The sequence below is a fragment of the Pomacea canaliculata genome, linkage group LG8 (genome assembly GCF_003073045.1).
Source record: "Pomacea canaliculata isolate SZHN2017 linkage group LG8, ASM307304v1, whole genome shotgun sequence".
In the NCBI taxonomy this organism is placed as follows: Eukaryota; Metazoa; Mollusca; class Gastropoda; order Architaenioglossa; family Ampullariidae; genus Pomacea; species Pomacea canaliculata.
Window position 1 is genome coordinate 2,493,475 of NC_037597.1, and position 20,792 is coordinate 2,514,266.

The following is a 20,792-nucleotide window of genomic DNA, read 5'->3' on the forward strand; positions in this document are numbered from 1 at the left end:
TTTTTTGTGCCAAATTTAAGCGCCCCTTTAAAGGCCAAAAAGATAAAACCATTAACGGTCCTCCCCTTTAAGCAGTTATGGTGTCCTTTGGCGAAAATTTCTCCTTCGCGAGCTAAAACAAAAGAACGTGCCTAAAACGCCGAAGCTTCTAAGTGGTGATGCTTCCTGCCGTCGTGGTTTAGTTAGGTTAAACTGGGGGTGGGGGGGATGCGTCTGCCGAGCAGTCCAGTAATTACAAGTGTCGTGGATAAACAGAAGTATTATGGGCTTTGTTCTCGACAAAAAGTGATGTCTTACGTAATCAAAGACGGAGAGCAATTCTCGGAAAAGGTTTAATGTTTGAAGAAGGCTATTTTTGCCTTTGACACTGTCTTGATCTGTCTTAGACTCTTGTGGTGTGGAATGAAGTTCTTGTAGAAAAACCAACTTTTTTTACTATTCTTAGAGCAAACATGTAGTTCTAGTGCGATTAATTCTTGTTGGCTCTTTTTAAAGAAAATATGAGAAGAGAGAAGAGTGAATTGATTGAAAGGACTTGCTTGTGTGTGGCTAGGTATGATGAAGGGATTAAGCGGTTAATGCTGTCAGTTAGTAATGACTGTCGATCAATATTATCTAGGTTGACTTGGACACAGATTTTTTTCTGCGTTTATTCACACTTCGATTAGTTGGTGCCGTAAGGAACATTGTGATGAAGAGAGCAAGATTTAAAAAGTGACTAAAGTGCGGTGAGATTTCAACAGGTGAACACACGTCGGGTAAGGTTGTGTGTTGTGTTCAGGCGGGAGGTGCACGGGGAAATCAGCTGCTACAGTGTAAGCAACGTTCGGGCCTCGGGTTAGTACTTGTGGATGCGTGAACGCGGCCTGGGACACCACGGTGCTGTTCATGGCATAGATTTTATTGTTAAATGTAGGTTTTTCTGCTTTAGTATCATTTAATCTATGAAATGTTTTTCCCAATCTTTCTAGGTGTATTTAGGGACGTATCGTTTTTTCTTCTTTTTTCTAGTATGTGATCCTATTCATATTTATCAGTGCTTCAGGTTTTATGTCTCATGGTTGTCTTCATCTCTATGAGTGTGAATTCTCATATTTAGTCTTTCCACAACGTCAATGATTTTTCCAGAGTACGAATTATATTTGTTTCAGCGCGCTCAAGGCCATCTTGAACCTTTCTACTGAGCACCTGAATATTAATGTGTTGATTGCTTCTTTGTTTCACGCGAGAGCATCATGGGTAGGCTTGGCATTTAGTTAGAGCTACGATGATGCAGTAACTGACTAATCAATATATTCTATAAAGAGAAAGTTGAGGACAAAGAATTTGCTGCGCCACGTGTGAGCTAGTTCGAGTGTCTAATAGTTACCGTACTACGTTATTTGTATTCAGATTATGCAAGTTTAGCCTAGGTATTTATTAGCTGCTAAAGAATGCATCTTTTGCTTCATGCTTACAGTCAGATTTAAACATTGAGCTGTGTTGTATTGTCATTCAAGGCCCAGCAAGATCATGTTTCTTGACACCCTTAAGATAATTGTTTTGGATATCTATGGTGGTAGAGTGGTCTTTTCATCACTTGATATTTATGAAGATACTGCAGAAAAGAATGTCAAATAGTTCTGAAATCTTGCAAATTATTTGTACAATCCTATCTTTATTCTCAAAAAGGCAATTTCATAATGACATAAATCTGATAGTTTATGTTAGACAATGATAACATAAAAATGGTTGGACATATAAGATTTTTTATTCACCAGAGTCTTGTCGCGATAGAATTTAATTGCCAGTACTGGATACAGTTGTTCAGCTTAAATAGGAAAATTATGGTGATTACACAGCCACATTAAAAAAAACAATGGAAAAACCCACTGTTCGCCAAGTGCCTTGTAAGGGCGAGTGAACACAAGAGGGTTGATTTTTAACGGTAGCTGGTGAGCTTGAGTTGTAATTGGTGGCGATCAACACTCTTACCGACTGTTCTAACCGTTTGCCTTTTTTCGTAATAAGGTTTCTGCTATGTCTTTCTGCTGAATCTTCCTGTGAGGAAGCGCCCAGGGTAACCTTGGCTGGTCCCATATGCCTCGGGATGATAGGAGTGGTTGGTACATGGGGCTGAGGCGAAGTGCACCTGTATGATACAACCGAATCTACAGAACCACAATGTGCAATCACTTAAGCACAACGGAGGAGCCTGGACATAAGAAGATTCCTCGGGTTGGAAGGGGCCTTGACAAGGTGTCGTTGGCAAAATGCCTCTTTGGGAAGTACAGCTTACAGACCCTTCTGTGAGATGTGGCAGTAAGTTATTCAAGAATTGACCAATAAGAATGATTCCACACTGCGATTGGCTATCTATCGCAGACTATTTGATTGACCACCTCGAGTTTGATTGTTTTAAACAAGGTTTTTCGTTCAATATCAAGGTGAACAATCCTACGTTTGTTTGTGAGTTGCAAGGATTTTTCACTTGATAGTTGCTCACGGTTGGCACAGATAGAACTAAATTCGTATGAAGTATGGTGACGCAGAGCGTTGCTGGGCTGAGAGAGCGGACAGACGTCGATGATGGGTGTTGTTCACTTGTCAAGAACATTGCGTGGCGAAAAAGTTGATTTTTAATAGCATAGTTCTGGTGACATGTTTTATGGACTTTGCGGCAGAAAGCGCAGATTAAGGCGTGAAGCATTTGTGGCCGTTCGCCGTCGATTATTCAGTTGCGGGACACGAGGTCAAAAGCGGGACTGTCCCGCCTAAAGCGGGACGTCTGGTCACCTTATATGAAGTAATGTTAAAAACAAGGATCCACCTGATTAACACATATTCGTCCAGTTCTTCCAATGGCTGTAGCCTTGATTGCATAAGCACATCCATGACATTTCAAGCTGTAACATTTTACCTCCTGTGCATACTGAAAGCTTGTAACGCATGTGAACTCATTTAAAAAAATGAACCTCCCTCCACTTTGCATCCTTTGAGGAATCTTTTATGAGTAAAAATGGCTGCAGAACGATGAACTGAAAAGAAGCCAAGCATCCTTGGATAGTTCTCACTTCTCTTTGCTGTGCAGGTGGATCTGGACCTTTTAGGCTGGTCGCCAGTCTCTCTTTCCCAATGGCAAGATGACTGACTACGATGAGTGTTGATTAAAAATAAGTCATCTAAAACATGCCTATCCATCAACTGAGGCTCCAGATTAGTGCAAAGAACTGCAAGGCAAAGCAAAAGTTTTGTTTAAAGGTGAGAATTAAGACAGCTTTATATAAAACTAGTATGCATGAACAAGACAATGAAGAGAGAGAGAAGAGAGAGAAAAAAAAAACAAAAAAACAAAAGAGAGTTGAATTAAAGTTTCATTACAAGGTCAGCAGCCTATACACAGGGTTAAACAACACCCCCTCCCTATCCCACAAAAACCAACCATGGTGATATCTTTTGGGCCTTTTCACACCAACATACTCAATTTTCCATGTTTAACATGGCACAGTAAATACATAATGTCAATTGACCTTGTATTAATAATACTGTCCTTTTGAGGAGTAAACCGAACGGAAGTAATAAATAACAAATTCAGCATTTGTTTTTCATATAAGTCGTACACTGTGCAGAGAGAGAGAGAAAAACCTTGTCTTCTATGACTGAAATGACAGAATAGACAAGGTCTTGACAGATTTACTCCTCTTATTGACATTTAAATCATTAACACCTAAATGGTGTTTAATAAAAGCATCTCCAAATTTGGCAACAGTTATAACTGATGGTTTTCCATTTGGAGTACAGTTTTGAAGGAATTATTTACTTCAGTCTTTCTTCAAATCACTGTCCCTTACTTATGTGCCCAGGAATTCCAGATAGTGGTATTTCCAATTAAAATGTCAACCAATCATTTGTATAAATCCAGGTGACAAGCCAAATCAAACTTCGTCGGAGGATGTCCAAGATAGAAATTTTTATCACTACACACTCAAACATCTAAGCACACACACACAGAGATATATAAATACAACATAATGTGCAAACATACATACCCATACACGACATTCAACACACACATACCTTCTCACATACACATGAACCTTATAATAAGCACAAAGAGAAGGATATCTACTTATTTGACATAACATTAAATCTATTGTCATGTATTTTTGTGTGTCACCATCAGTTCTACACTCTTATTTCTGTTGCTTTTCCACTTTATACTAAATATTTAGAGAAAAATAAATGCATCAACAAATTATGTTACCTGAAAAAGCCTGGCTGGCAAAGCAAACCTTGCTTACTTCTGGTGTGCAAATCTGGCAAACATGTCCTGAATCTTTTGCTGCTTCTTATCCAACTCATAGCTCACCCTTTTTTTGCCCTTTGATAGCCCGGACACGCGACATTGTTTATTACCTGTAAGAATAGTTAATTACTGGCTAGATTATCAACAACACAAAGCAATGGTTTCAAACATTATTTTAATTGCTTTGGTATGTGACCCAAACTCATTTTACTTTTACACGCCCAACCAACCCACTCTCTCCCCGTTAAAAAGAAAAGCATCATAATTCTGTCCATTTGGTTATCACTAATAATTGAAACTATTATTTGATAAACCAAGTGAGAATATGATAGGGGACATCACATGTCTTTCTAGTATAAACTGAGTCTCTGACACATCTGTTTTTCTCTAGAAATGCCACCCACTGAATGATTTTTACCCTGGCACACTGGTGCCATCTTGAGTAGCTGGGTTTTACTATTTGTTAAAAATATAGCAGCAAAAAAGGACGACAACACAAAGCCTGCTTTTGACTTATTGTGATTACCTCTTGAAGTTGTAGGTGTTGACTGTGGCAAAACCAAAATCTGCAAATAAAAAAATATTTGATAGTGAAGAATTTAGTTAGAAAGCTGCTTCACCAGCACAAGTCTAGTACAAAACTTTTTATTCAACATTTCCAAACCTCCCATGATAAACTATCCATGTAGTTATCTCACCAAGCATGTCCTGCAAGGTAAGCACAGGATTTTATAACTCAAGACAAAAAATACCTCACCATTTCAGTTTCAACCGCCACAAGCATACTTCATACTGCATATTAGCCTTAACAATACAGACAGCTTATATAAAACAAAAAAAACACCAACACCAAACAACAACAAACCACCACCGACATAATCTGGACTTTAGCTGAAGCTTGAAGTTGGTGACATTGTCTATAAAAAGATCACTTGTTAAAATTATGAAAAGCAGAACCATCTCAAAAGTTTCTACACTGTAAATGTGCCAGCCCTATCCAACATTGCCACAAAGTGTAAAATTGTCTAAGCCATCACTTCAGTCTTTGAGGTCAACATATCAAGTTTTTTCCTGAAATGCAAGAGATTTACAAAAAAACTCCTTCAAGTATCCAATATTATATAAAACCACTCTCTTCTCCTTTATCTCACTTAAGTGAGTAAACACACATATTGCACAGGCACACAGTTCAAACACGGTTTGGGAGAAATTGTTGATTGTAAAAAAGTATGACTTTGGATTGGATTTAAAAGTCAAAGGGTAACATAGGCTGAAGGATAATTTTTTGGAAGTTGATGGGGTTTGGAAAGAAAAAAAATCTGTCCACACATCTTTTTCTTAGTTGATGGAACTCAAAGGAGCCTGTGTCAGAACAGAGCAGTTCTGTGGGAGTATAGATGTGAATGAGCTCAGACAGGTGCCAACGCCTAGTGCCAGCAAGAGCAAAGCAGGCCAGTAAAAAGAGCAAATGATGTTAATTGGTCTTCGCTAAAATTTTAACTGATGTAAAAGAAAATTATACACAAACCTGAATGATGGGATCTGAGCTAGCTATTGTCTTCCCACCATTACAATCTTCTGGCACTAAGTTTGTTTCTGACTTTTCTTGGACATCTCTGTTGTCAACAAAATCCTGACTGCAAGGGTAGTATTCAGAATCTACACTGCAAGAGTCAGTGGACTGGCTATGTGATAATCCATTTTGTATTTCTAGTTCTTGAATCACTGGTTGAATGTTCCTTAGTTTTATAGAACTGAAATAGCCTGCCTCACTTCCTGTGATCTTTGTATCTTGGTTAGGGGCTAAAATGTTTTGGTGAGATACTGGTGAAGCTAAGTCATGTCTAAACATACAATTATCAGATACAGTACTTGACTTTTTATCCATATTCTCAGGGTGCTTAGATTGTAAATTATTCTTTGGTCTCCTGCTGTCACTGTCATGCTTTCCAAACATAAACTTCGACCAGCAAAACACAGATGTTGGTGATGCTTTTCTCTTAGCATTCAGTTCTGGAGATTCTTTCGACTGTGTCTTCTCTTCTTCAGTCTCCCCTGTAGTTGTCAAAGACTCTGGTAACACTGAGAGATGTGTAGCAGATGACTGTAACAATGTAAAGCCCTCTTCTGTGCATTGTCTGTTTGCACAACTGCTTTTTGCATTTGGTTTACTATTAAGGTTTACTATTAAAGACACAGGTTGTTCTCCATTCAAAGACGAAACAAGCTGGGGAGGGAAACCTTGTGACAGCATTCCTTGTTCTTTCTCATTAGTTTCGTTCAATGGTCTTGACTTCATGCACTCTGTGCTTTTAAAATCAGACGCATGACCCTGTGTTCTCAAATGACCGTCAGCATAATCAGAAGAGAACTGCTCCTGTTTTACATGACAAGCGTTTGACAAATCATGGAAGTACCTGAAAAACAAAATAACTTGTCAAAAAACAAAAGAATCATCAAACTAAAAATAACCTAAAATACAGTCCTAACTCATCATCTCACCATAACCAAATATAAATATTGTGCAAGAGGCAAAGATGGCAACAGGCAGATTGTATGTGATCTATAAGTGGAGGTAACTTTTGGGAAAATCTGTTTCGCTATGACACAGAGCATGGCAAGAGGCAGGATGTGAGATAACAGGGGGAATTGGTGTTTTACACTATGCCAGCAGCTGAGGCTATATTACGGCAAGGCAGCCAGCCCTGTAAACAGATGGCACGTGCAGAGAAAGAACAGCGTGCCCTAGATGAGAAATGAACTCTGGGCAGCCAACCTTCACTGTATTGGTGACAGGCGCTAACCGTTGCGCCACCGGACTGCTGTAGATAAAAGGTGGCAAGATAATGAGTCAAGACTAGTTAAACAAATCCCTCTCTCTACAAACCCCTGATCATATATTTTACTACTTAAGTATTTCTGGATTCAATATGTAGAGTTGGGTAAGTGAAGCGGAAGCGCAAGTGGTGACAGACTTACCACCTCACATGTGTAGCTGGAGTGTAATGAAAACAAACAAAAAAGAGAAAAACTCAAACAAGTCTTAGATAAATACAGACTGGCATCAAACATAAATGGCTGCCATAACTACCCAAAGAGCTATGATATACTATATTACAGTGGTGGCAAGTCATCCTAATACAAGACATAAAAACAAGCAAAGTACATGTAAAAACTGTATAACATCTTAAACAAGTGATAAAAACAAAAACCTTAAAACTTTGCCATATATAAATTAATAATACTGGTAACCTACCATAGCCATATACTTAAAATCTTTGGGGGGAAAAAACTAAACCATAGGAAACATGGGGTTTTTCCACTCATCTACAACCAGAACTATAACCAAACATAAGGTATGGTAGCCTAATAAAGTAAAACTCTAACCCCTTATATAAAAAACTACACAAAAACTGTAAAGAAGAAAGAAAAAAGAAGCAAACCATACAAATACTAGGTTTAAATAGATGCTCTAACCCACATCAAACCCGCTATCTAACCCAAACAATTGCCAAAATGCTGGTAGTGGTGAAGAAACAAACAAATCCCTAATCCACATATCTGATCAGAAAGGAATCAGGTATTCTGGGTAGGCAAAAATTACATTAACAGGCACTTTTAGGAATGACTTTTTTTGGCAGTCACATGCTGGACTGGTGTGATGCCTTCAGACATTAGTTTAGATGATGGCCAGGTCTGACAGATTACCCAGTTTACAGTATCAGATGACTCTCCTTAAATTTAGTGACCGGTAACCATAGACCCTTTCAACAAACTAGTTGTATTCTACGTGTCTCAAATAGTGTTTGATTACAATAATAATAATAAAGGGATCTGATCTCATAGAACTCAAAAGATAAGGGTATTTCAAAACCCATTCAGAACAAAAAAATTATGAGCAGCCAGAAAGATGTCAATCTCGCTCAAGGACTACAGTGTCCAACTTAATCTCCTTGCTAGCCAAAGAAGCCAACCACAAAGTTCTTCATCATTTTCTATGTCAAAATGGTTGATTAGGTTATACACAGTTATAGTTTTGATAAAATAAATAAAATATAAAAGTTTAAAAAAAAAATAACCCAACAAAAACACAGATTGGAGACACTTGAACTTGCCTGCTTCTGACTTCTTTGGCATTAATTTCCATTGATGCCACTCCATCAAGGTGAAATTTGTTTCGCTTAATGAGTGATGAGACTGCAAATTTATTTTTCGTGGGGGAGGCATTTTTTTTATTTTCTTTACCAACTAGTTTTCTGTTCACTTCTGCTTGGACGATCCCACTCTCAATCACTTTCTTTGGAGACAAAGTATTTTCCAGTGTCAGTTCCTCCTGAGAGGCCCCATTCTGTTTTGAGTGTAAATGGGGAATTCTTGAAAATATGCTTTCATCACTATGTAATACATGAATCTCTCCTTTCACAGGACTGCTTCCACTAGAATCCAGCTTTGTTCTCTTCTTTCTTGGTTCTGCTGTTGCATAAAGACTGATGAGTTCACCATTACTTTTAACTTCAGGGCATTCCTCAGCTGTATAAGAAAAAGAAAAAGAAAAAAAAAAACCTGAGTTATGAGAGACTAAGGTGTCACAAATCAACATAAACTTAACATTAAATACATTTAAAACACTACTGAATATTTATTAGCATAACAAATGTTCTCTATTCCATAATCTGCAAGGAATTTTCAGACAGCCCCCTCCCCAGTTAAAAGTGTTGGGATTTTTTAGCCCCCAGATAAAATTGACTGGTTTATTTTTATCAGGCATACAAAAAGTACACACCTAATTACATTAACTTTATTGCTATGTCAATGATTTAATATTAAGTCCTCAATAAGTTTTAAGATACTGTTCTTTATTTAACATTTATTTGGCATAAATATGTTCTCACCTGGCTTTACCTGCTTAACAGAATATGTTTTGGTCAATGTAGACTTTAGATTTCTTTCTCTCTCAGCCTGATCACTTGGAGAAGATGAATTGTTTTGTGAGCTCTGATTACTTGTATTTTTGAAAGCAGGTTGATATTGGTGGCTCCAGATGCTGAGCAAATGCTGCTCTTTTGATCCATATTTTTGCTGCATCTACGACAAAGAAAACCTGACCGATTAAGTCAGATTAATACTGCAATACTTTCTGATATTAAGGGCATCTCAGGCAAGCACATATGTGATCCAAATATTTCTGGGAGAACTATCAAGTTGCTATATCATTAAGCTGACATGTCCTGCTTAGCAATAATAATTTTTAGCAGTGGACATCTCAGTAAACTTTAGAAGAGGTTCTGCTTAATTTGGTCAAATTTAATTCCTGTCATATCCATATGCCAGCTCAGCACTTATATGTTCACCTGTATACTTGTTCTCATGAGCTGCAGATCTTAAGTTAGTTCACTGGTTCTATAATGTTGGTGTTACATATGTCATTCAAATCAAATAAAACTGATCACCTTCAATGATGATGGATCAAAGTCACCAATCTTCCTGAATGTGTGAACATCTAAGTTGCCCAGAGCAATCTGCAGTGCCTTCTTTTCATCAAAGTATCTATAAATGTCAAGGATTTCAAACAGTACATTTTAATTCCTTGAATTTTTTTTTACAACCCTAGTGGGCTAATAAATGAATATAGGTAATACAATGCTTAACACAGCCAGCAGATAAGAAATGTAGCAGAGAAGTTACATACCACCATTTTAGGTCAACTTTGAATTGCTTCAGCTCCAAAACACATACTGTTCTAGAATGTTTTGTTAGCGAGATAAAGAGCCTTATGGCTATAGGTAGAATGAATTGTAAGCGTGTTATATTACAAAGGCCATAGTGTGGGTGGTGGAATTCAACCTCACCACTTCCATCTTCCCTGATAAATCAGTTACACCACTGTTTTTTGAGGTTGTTAACTGAGTTAAAAATGAAGCTGTCAATCTAAAGGGATTTTGCTTTAAATATAGGATCAAACACAGCCTAATAATCATTGTTTTGTGATTATAACAAAAACTTCGGAGGGCTAAAGTAACAAAGATTGGTAAGGATACAGTCCAGCATAAGTCATTTTCTCTGGGTCAATTTCTGGGGGATAAGGGTTTAGGGGACACAGCTTGCACTCAAGTGGATCATAGACCAGCTGGTACAGAAAAGTGTTATTTGCCCTTTGGAACCCTTCGATATATTCCTCTGTCACAATCACATTCATTTTTAGGTACATGGGCAATTTCCTCAGAATCTGCAATTGTTTCACATTTGGATAAGAGTTAGACCAACAATGAAACATCAGATGCTGTATTAATAAACACAGCTGTACCACAGATATAATCAAAAACAAAGGCTATCCTAATATGAATGAGATGTAGAGAAGAAACTTTAAGTTTGAACAGACTTATCTTTAAAGTCTCTCTAAAGTCTGTCTTTAATACTATTAGGTAAAAAAGCTGATCACATGGAAAATGCTTCAGATTTGATATGAATTACTGTTATGTTAAGTAAGAAATATGAATAGATGTAGCATAATAATCTGTTATACCTGTTGAATATCCGTCTGTCGTGCGATCTTAAAAACTTTACATGCTTTGACTAGGCCAATTCCTGGCAGTGAAGGGAGATAATCACATCCAGATAAAATACACATGTAGCGAAATTTTTCGAAAGTGTAAAAACCATCCTGAATTTCACACACTTCATTTAAATTCGAGCGGTCAATAAGTATACCATTTCCATATAGGTCCATTTTGAAAATAATCTGAAAATAAAACAAGTACAAACTGTTTATAAAATAATCTCCAGCAAATTTTTAAGCTACAGTGAAGCTAATAGACATATTAATGATAATAAATGTGAAATTTATACAACGCACATACCCATTCATATAGGAACATGCACTCAGCGCTTTGATGCAAAAACTAGTTTCATTGAAAAGTAATCAGCACAGGGATTTAGTAGGACAGACTAATCAGAGACTGAGACTGAGAAAGAAAGAGCAGGTTAGTAGTAGATGGTGTTTAATAGTGCTCATGGAAAAGTTATTTTTACTGCACATTTAAAGGACTCAGTGGTGGGTAAGCATGGATGTAAGATGTAAAAGAACAGGGAGTTTGACTGTTTTGGTGCACAAGCAAAAATCTATTTTAAAAAACTGTAAAGATTTCAGAAATCTTTGCTGAAAGTAATGTCAATGCCCTTCCTACTCATTTTATTTTGGGGTTATTTCTATTTCTTTTTTTTCTTAACGGGCTAGTGCAGTGTCATATTGTGTGCTCTCAGGTACCTTAAGGTTAATGTGCAGAGAGAGCTTGGAGAAAAAGAGCTTCTCAAAAATCTGTATTACCAGAATAGCTGCTTAACAAATGTACTCAATTTCACATTCAAATTTTTCAAAAAATTTCTCTTAAAAGACAAGATTATGGTGGTGGTTTTTTTTTTTATACAAAATGCAGGACACACATGCAAGAACAGATAATACTATCATTAAATAAGTTTAAAAGAAAACATGTCTGGATGCATGGTTTTGAATGTGTAGATGGACAGTTCTTGTCAAATCCACTAAAAAATTACTTACTTTATCACAGCCAAACAGCAAAAGATCAGAATCCTCAGTGATTACCAACTGGGCAATCCCAGCCCTGTTCAGATATGCCAGTTGTGCATCAGCCTCATATGGAGCCACAATACAATCGACACCACGTGCATGACATGCCTGTATCATACAAATAATTCCGTTATAAACTTTTATCTTTCAATTTTTTTGTCAAGATAAATTAACAAATCAGTTCAGCATCAGTTCAACTTCAAACGAACTGCCATGCAGCATAATTAGAAGACTTTTTCCTTATTTGATTATGCCATATGCTAGGGAATGACGAAGAAGTACACAACTACAATCCTGGTCATGCACCCAACCCTGTAAAAAAAAGAGCTTCCCATGCAGTGGAAAAACACAATGCCTAAAATAACATCACTTGACCACTGAGCCAACAGTTTGCCCCCTAAAGTAGGAATCATGCTTAGGCATCTAAGACTTTCCAAATGAACAAGAATCAGAGAACAAGACCCATTTCCTTTGCCTAAATGCAATACATTTACTTCAGCAGCAAGATACAATAGAAGTTTGATTCAGTATTGATGGTGGATAGTATGTGATGACACTATCCGTTGCTGAATAATTTGACATTATATAAAATAGTGCATGACCAAGAGTGCGATTTCAGAAATTTACTGCATGCTAAATATAAGTCAGTGATAACCCCTTTAAGACTAGCAGAACTACTCAAAAAAAAAAAAGCACAAAACGTATATCATATGTACTGTTTGGAGTTATCAGCTCATTAGCTGAGCACACCTGGTTTTATGAGTACATGTAAAAATCCAATAAACATTTTTCTTAGGTAGAATAAAGTAACGTGCACTCTATATATTTTTTTTATTATTATTGATGTCAAAATTCAAGATTCATTTAGATGGCAGATTATGGCAAAATATCACTGCTATAAAATGTTCAATTTCCTTTTCATTAAGAATAAGTTAATAAGTGCTGCTGTTCATTGCTTTGTTCTGTCTGGTCTATGAACATCATTCTTCATTTGCTGGCATGGTAAAAACTGATGGTGTGATGAAAGGTACAAAGTGATACTATTTTATAAAATGGGATACTAGTTAAAAGAATTTGGTATATGAAATCGGCAAGAAGATAAATGGGACTGAAAACATTGCACGATCACTCTTTTTGTCTTCTCACTTACACACACTGGTGACCACAATTTTTTAAGAAGCAGCTATGTTTATTTGGACTCACCTTCATCAGTTCAAGAGCCATCTGGGGAGTGATATCTACACAACGTTGGAGATACTCCTTTGCCTGGCTGCGTTTGCCTTCTCTTAGCAGCTGAGCTGCTTGTGCTCGATTCTTCTCTCTTCGCCTTGCATCACAAATTAATAAAAATATTTTAAAGCTAATTCCTATTCCATGCCATGAAATAATTAATTTTTGTTACACTCATAATGCCAGAAAATATATTTTATAGCATTTGGTAGAGGGGCTGCAGTTGGTGACAGAATATAGAAACTTGACTTTTTGGGGGTAAAAGGTATGTATTCAGAAAAGCAGATCAGTACAGCTGCAGTTTTTTTTCTCTCCGAGCTACGGGTAAACCTTTTCTTTTTAACTATCAGATGGAAAAGGGATGAGAATTAGAAAAGCTGTGTGGATGATGAATGATTTGCATGAGTGTGAGTGTTTTACGACGGCTGCTTTTTCTTTGATACAACGGTGTTATTGAAAGGCTCCACAAGTACAAATTGTCAAGATTAAAACTGAGGCCAAGGAGTGATTTTTGAGGCTGTTTTTGTGTTGTTCTAGAACTCTTCCTCATGATGGTTTTCTTCAGTGCTATGTTGTTAAGTCCTGACAGACTTTTTAAAGAGTGTAATTTATTCGCTTGAAATCCTGTTAAGGTCTGTGTCAATTTTTTGCTTTTGAATCTTTCTGAGTGATTCGGCCCCATTTTGATAATATGTCATTGCCCAAGTTTTATTACAAGCGATTTGTCTGCAAAACCTATAGCTGCATTACTTAAGTGAGATAAACATGATTCCCTCTAATTTAGAAAATGCATTTTTTAAAAGTATAATTCATACAAAAATTAAATACAAGAGCTGCAGGCACAAAAGGTGCAACTATTTAAATATAATGACATGAGCAGATGAGACCGCGTTTAAGAGGATGTTACAAAGGCAAAGTACTCACTGACGTCGAGAACTTTCCACATCCTTCTTAGAAGGCAAGTGACATCCATCAAAGACAAGAATCGGCTTCAGTTGGTTTTGTAGCAAATAGTCTACATATTTCATGCAGTAGAACACATACCTGTCATTAGACAGAAATAGTTAATATCTGTCAGCTGGAAGTATAAAAAACAGAGGATGTTGATAGTGTGAAGGGAATAAGTTGCAGGTGGCCTAAAACACTGATTAATGACAAATTAACACCTTCCAAATAAAGTCTCTTTGTATGAGACTTACATATGTTCATAGGGATTATAAATGTACTTTTGCTCTTCAACCAAAGTTTACTCCCTTGGACAGTAAGCATTAATTACCCTGGCCACCAAATGTGTTGAACAGTAATTTTCTTTTAAGAAAATGACAATGGGAGTTTCAAAAGCTCAAAGAATACTTTGAATCTTTTTACCAGTTTGTTTTTGTGTTAAACTTTGAATATCTAAGAAATTCCCTAAACTAGATAGGATATGGCATAGCCATAAGATAAGGTTCACCAAGTACAAGTGTGGTAGTACAGATCCTGCTCTATGGATGTGACAAGTGGATTATGCTTGCCGAAACAAAAGAATGGGCATTCGAGAACAAGTGCCTGAGGAGACTGCTTCAGATCTCACAAAGAGAACATAGAACTAACAACTTTGTACAAAACAAGACTGCCACACTCGTAGGACACCAGGAACCTCTACTTTCAACATTCAGGTGACATAAGATGGTCTTCTTTGGCCATGTGACTATCCTTCCATGCACCTTGTAGTTAGTCGAAGCTGCGGTAGCCAGAGAAAGAACTGGCTTAAGAATGTCAAAGACTGGACCTCCTGTACATGCCTTGCTCACTATTGGTCAAAATAGACAAGAGTGGCAGGCCTTGTCAGCTGCCACATCTATCCATCTGTTCCCACCAACAGGTGCCAGTCAAGGGATGAGTGACTAAAGAAATTCCCTAATTTCATCCTCCAGGGCAGAAATAAAATAAAAATATAGAAGTGGTAAAGCAACACTTTAATTGGTTAATTTTTCAGATAAAAGCCGGGAGGCTGAATTTATGCCCTGTCAGCTAGAAAAACTGAAAAATTTATTTGTAAAGTTGAATTTATTTAACATTACTGCACAAGAGTAGCTAATAGATTGTGTTAAGAAATCCTCCAAAGCATACCCATCTGGATGAATATTGATATTGGCTAAGATCAAGCAGCTAAAGCAAAGGTGAATGGGCACAGACCATCTAAAATAACATGGGGTCATGCCATACCCACTCTCAACAATATAAAATGCAAGGACCATACAGTGTGTACAGGCCTAAATGCCAAGGATGCCTAGTTTAAGGGATGTAATCAGGCAACAGAAAACCACTGCATATTTGGACCTCTATACATGTAGATCACCGAACAGTGCACTTAAAACAATTGTTTTCCTGAATAAAAATGTTGCACCTAATTTTATGAGCCATTAACCACGTTGAAACTTTTTTTGCCCACTGTTAATTACTTGAACTTAAGAAGTCATTAACCATGCTTATAAGAATCAAAGCTTTGAAGTTTTTCTCTCATAGCTTCTTGCAGTGCCTTTTCAGTTATGCTTTTAAAAGCTATTGAGCTGTATTTAATCTGCAACTCAAATTTGTGCATGTTTACATTCTGAAGAGTAAGCATGCTCCCCCCCCCCACCCACACACACATCTACATGCTCACACAGATTTTATTCGAATGAAATACACATACAAATAACAGATGATACTTGTTTTATTAAAAGAAAATTTTAGACTCATCATACAAACACCCACTCATCAACACACGCAGTTTAATGTAAAATCACAGCATTGTCAATAAAGTCATAAACGGTTGACCTTCAACAAATATTTGCTTTGATTTGCTAATTTCCCCACAAATGACCTACTGGTTTTTTTTTTCTGTGTGAAGTGCAACCTCACAATTGCAAAAAGATGAATTCAACAAAACAAGGTTTTTATTTTTTTTAAGGTGGTAAGTGAAAGGCACCAAAGTTCAAAATTTATCACTTTAGCAGCCATAAAATTTGACAAAATGTTTTAATTAGTCCTATGGCAATACTGCAATAAATCTGGCAACATTATATATATATTGCATTATCTTGACACCCTACTTTATAAATGGTTATTAATGTAAACAGTAAACCGAATGGACCAAAACATCTATCGGCACTCACTGATCAGTCTTCTCGCCCAGAGCAAGCTTGTCAGCACAAGCAAAAGCCCCTTTGTGAAGCCAACAATAAGCATCAATAGCCACAGTATACCCACGAAACTGGGCAATGTTCACTGGCTTGTGGATCTTTTTTAGAAATGGAAGCAAGCCTTGGATTCCCATTAGAAAGTCTAACCCTGAAAAGATAAAAAAAAGGGGGGGTTTGTATGTGTGTATACATATGAATAATATACAAATGTAAACTATAATAAATAAATATAATAAATATATCACAACTAAAAAAAAATGTACTAAGTGGGCAAAATCAAATACATAAATATGGTAGAAGAGATAAAATGTCTGAAATAAACTAAAAAGCAACAAAACTTAATGTAGACCAAAGAGAAGGAATTATTCTATCTCTAAATTGAAAAACATGTAAGTAACCATCAAATCTGCGTTGCAGCATGGAAAACATAGATGAGATCATGACTCAAGGACCCAGAGATGGGATAGACGGATTATACATGAGAATATCTGGTCTGAGGGAAATGATTGTCTGCACTTGATGAAGGACTGACACAATCTCACCAGCCCACTGAGACAGCAGTGACACTATCGATGGTTGCAAATGCTGTAATGACTGTAACAGTATGACTGCAAACATGATTTACTGAGTACAGCAACTTAATGAAAGTACTAGATTGGAGTAGATAGGAGTGAATTACCATAAGCCAAACTAATAGTAGAAAGAAGACAGACTCAAGACAACTCCACATCAAAGCCAAATTACTACAGTGATACCTCGGTTCTCGAACGCCTTGACTTTCGACCAAATCGGTATTCGACCAGGAAATTCGAGAAAATTTTGTCTTGGAATCCGAACAAATATTTGGAACTCGAACATCCGAACGTCCGAGATGAGCCGAGTTGAGCCGAATGGCGTTCATTCTGCCCAGCGCGCCTGCTTGCGTCATCAGTGTGAGTGCAGAGAGAGAGAGAGAGTCACGTTTTTGTGGAGAGAGTCATGAAATGTGTGCAAAATGGGCAGAAATCGCAAATTTGTTGAACAACATCACCCTGATAAAGTGGTAGCAAATAGAGCAGTTAACTTTTTAATGACAATGTTATGTCCACTTTCCGCAAATTATTTGCAAAGGAGAAAAAAACAGCAACAATTGACAAATTCTTCCGTAAAGAAATCAGACAAGCAACTGCAGAGCAAGATTTGATTCTCCTCAGCAAAAGTACAGAGAACAGAAACACCCGAGAGCAGATACCCTTGTTTTTATTGAAGAGACTCCCCTTCAAACAATAACCATTCCTCTTCCCTCCTCCCTCCACATTCATTCCCTCCTGCCATAAGTTTGGTACAGGTACAGTAAATGAAACACAATTTACTGTACTGTACAGTACATTTTATTATTTTTTTGTTTTTGTTTTAATAAATTCACTTTTTGATTTCTTATTCTTGTTGAGACTCATGTTTTTCTACATATTATATACAAATTAGGCCAGTAAATAGGCATTTTCTGGGGCTTGGAACGAATTAATCCAGTTTCCATTATTTCCTATGGGTTTCATTGCTTCGGTTCTCGAACAATTTGGTTCTCGACCGTCCTCCCGGAACGAATTATGTTCGAGAACCGAGGTATCACTGTATTTGTGTATGCATGTATAGGTAAAGACTCGTCGAGGCCCAAACTTCTCAGTCAAGAAATAGTTTCTTTGCTTAAGTGATAGCCTTCCTGAACTCTCCTCTCATGTCAGGAACAATATAGTTGATTGTCCTTTTTGCAGTCAGTGAGGGTGCAAGCATCCATATGTGCCTGCTCACAGGTATTTTGTATCTCTGCAATGTGTTATGTCCAGTGGCTGTCTGTGTAGGTGATAAAGAGTGTGGAAGAGAGAGAGAAGAGCATGTGAAAAGAAGGGTAGTAGGTATATATGTGCATATGAATTTGGAGGAAATTTACGTGTGAGCAGTAGCATCTGCAAGTGAGTGCGATAGGTATTTGTCCAATAATTGGCGACCATCTTCTCCATGTACTTTCACTTGGTCAATAAATGATATATACTTGTCTATGAATAATATTTTAAGCACATCTACAGTTTTATCTTGACTGAAGGGGGAAAAATGTAAACATATTTGTTGCCTCTATATTAATGGTTAGATGGTTGTGTGACACGTCTAGTATATTTGCAAAATGTGTCTGTGCTCGTCACCTCTTGTTTTCAGCCACTGCCACTGTTTGACAGCACTTGCAAAAACCCAACAGCCTACTGTGTTTCCCCCAAAATAACCTATAAATAAGCCCTAGTTAAGATCGTCAGCCAAACGAAAAGATTCTGTTTGTCGAGTGACAGTGCTCCACCCCAAGCTGTAAGGATTGCTATACAGTCAAATCTCCCTACTATGCCACCTACCGGGACCGAGCAAAAGTGGCACAGTAGCGAGAGTGGCATAGTAGAGAGGGTTCGTAAAAACGGTTTATTTGCTCAAGTTACCGTCAGTATAAAAGCAGGTGGGCAATTAATTTTCCCAAGGGCCCGCATGAGAAATTGGGATGGTTTTAGAGGCCGGACTAAATATAGTTAACTCAGTTTTACCAATACTGTATATATAGTATATATACTGGCGGGGGCCGGTCAGAGACAGGAGTCCTTTGCCAGGTCTGGTCCAAAGCTCTCAAGAATCGCGGCTTCGCTAGCTGTCTCCTCTCATTCTCCCCCTCACTCTTCATCCTCCACCCTTCCAACCACATCCGCGCACCTGCATCCTGTCGCTAGTCGACCCCCTCACACCTTCCTCTGTCACGTGCCTGTCACCCGGCCAGCGACCACCACCCCTCACATTCCAGCCTCCACCTCCCTGTGTGCGTGCTAGTTCCATCCCACCTAACTGCGATTCCCACACTACCGTACAGTATAATAATCGAGCACTGCGCGGAATTTCACAACTTGTGTCTTTTAACAGTCACAAAAAAGTGCATAGTAGCGAGAGTAGGTGGCATAGTAAATTTTTTTTTACATTGAATTTATAGTCGGGACCGAGCAAAAGTGGCATAATACCGAGAGTGGCATAGTAGCGGGGTGGCATAGTAGGGAGATTTGACTGTATATTGTTATAATAATAATAAATTTGTAAACCATATTTCCCCATGTGAAGAATGATCTGCAAAAACCAATTATGACAAGAACTTTGCCCATAGGTTCATGCTATGTAACTGAACACAATTTTATATCTTCTCCAAACCTTTCACATTCCTTCAGACCTACTTTAGTTACAATATCCACTATAATGACATGAATATAATCATGTAAGATCTCTGAAACAAAATATATAATGTAACAGACTTAGTATAAATTAAATAATAAATGGTCTTATAGTCTTTATGGCCACCAGTGAAAATATAACTAGTTCACTGTGTCTTGTGCTCGGCAGATAGAACCGAAAACTTCCTTGCTATATCAGGTACCAGTATACATGTATATATTGCTGATCTGCCTGGTGAGCAGGCCACACGTCTTCCCGACACTGGGGGAGGGGGCAAGACATATACAGTGATACCTCGGTTCTCGAACATAATTCGTTCCGGGAGGACGGTCGAGAACCAAATTGTTCGAGAACCGAAGCAATGAAACCCAAAGGAAATAATGGAAACTGGATTAATTCGTTCCAAGCCCCAGAAAATGCTATTTACTGGCCCTAATTTGTATATAATATGTAGAAAAACATGAGTCTCAACAAGAAATAAGAAATAAAAATTGTATTTATTAAAACAAAAACAAACAAATAAAATGTACTGTACATACAATACAGTAAATTGTGTTTCATTTACTGTACCTGTACCAAACTTTATGGCAGAGGGAATGAATGTGGAGGAGGAGGGAAGGGGGATGGTTATTGTCACTGATGACGCAAGCAAGCCGCTGGGCCGAAATGAACGCCATTCGCTCAACTCGGCTCATCTCGGACTTTCGGATGTTCGAGTTCCAAATATTTGTTCGAATTCCAAGACAAAATTTTCTCGAATTTCCTGGTCGAATACCGATTTGGTCGAAAGTCAAGGCGTTCGAGAACCGAGGTATCACTGTATTTGTATTTTACACCAAGCCAGCTACTAAAGCTATATCAGAGCAAAACCGCCAGAATTGTAAGTGCCACAGGATGAGAAAGAACGGCGAGCACAAGACGAGATCTGAACCCACGACAATCGATCCTCACCGCACTTAATTTAATTGTGATGAAAATTAACCGTTGTGCCAGTGGACCGTTAACGTGGATAAAAGTGTTAGTAGTCTTAGCAAGCTGCTGAAAAGATTAACAAAATGAAGATAAAATATTGTGAGAGTACATACGTGATCCTCTGCACACCTATTCCGATTCTCTCATAACGCGCTAACCCAATGATACTATACAAAGAACAACAAATTAACCGAATAGTTCCCGCCAAATGCCAAACGCAGAATCCTTATTATTTAAGTTTCGAATTTTTTAAACTGCGCGCAAAATATCTACATTAGGCTTGAAATATACCAGAAATAGACATTAACATTAGTTTATTTTGTAA

The 20,792-nt window shown here is 37.6% G+C and overlaps 1 protein-coding gene across 2 annotated transcripts; it reads right to left on the reverse strand.

The window, feature by feature from the left end:
* Positions 1 to 2,725: 2,725 nt before the first annotated feature.
* LOC112571039 (exonuclease 1-like) lies at positions 2,726 to 20,688 on the reverse strand. Of its 2 annotated transcripts, none has more exons than XM_025249828.1 (14): positions 20,581 to 20,688; positions 16,241 to 16,415; positions 14,025 to 14,144; positions 13,074 to 13,197; positions 11,841 to 11,978; positions 10,809 to 11,024; positions 10,324 to 10,511; positions 9,736 to 9,832; positions 9,178 to 9,370; positions 8,401 to 8,815; positions 5,814 to 6,702; positions 4,812 to 4,851; positions 4,244 to 4,395; positions 2,726 to 3,209 (listed from the first exon to the last, which is right to left on the reverse strand). In XM_025249828.1, exons 2-13 carry the CDS (start codon positions 16,399 to 16,401, stop codon positions 4,277 to 4,279), a joined length of 2,700 nt encoding a protein of 899 aa, XP_025105613.1. In that variant the 5' UTR covers positions 16,402 to 16,415; positions 20,581 to 20,688; the 3' UTR covers positions 2,726 to 3,209; positions 4,244 to 4,276. The 2 variants fall into 2 exon arrangements, with proteins under 2 accessions (XP_025105613.1, XP_025105612.1); XM_025249827.1 differs by having other exon boundaries at positions 4,803 to 4,851.
* Positions 20,689 to 20,792: the final 104 nt, after the last annotated feature.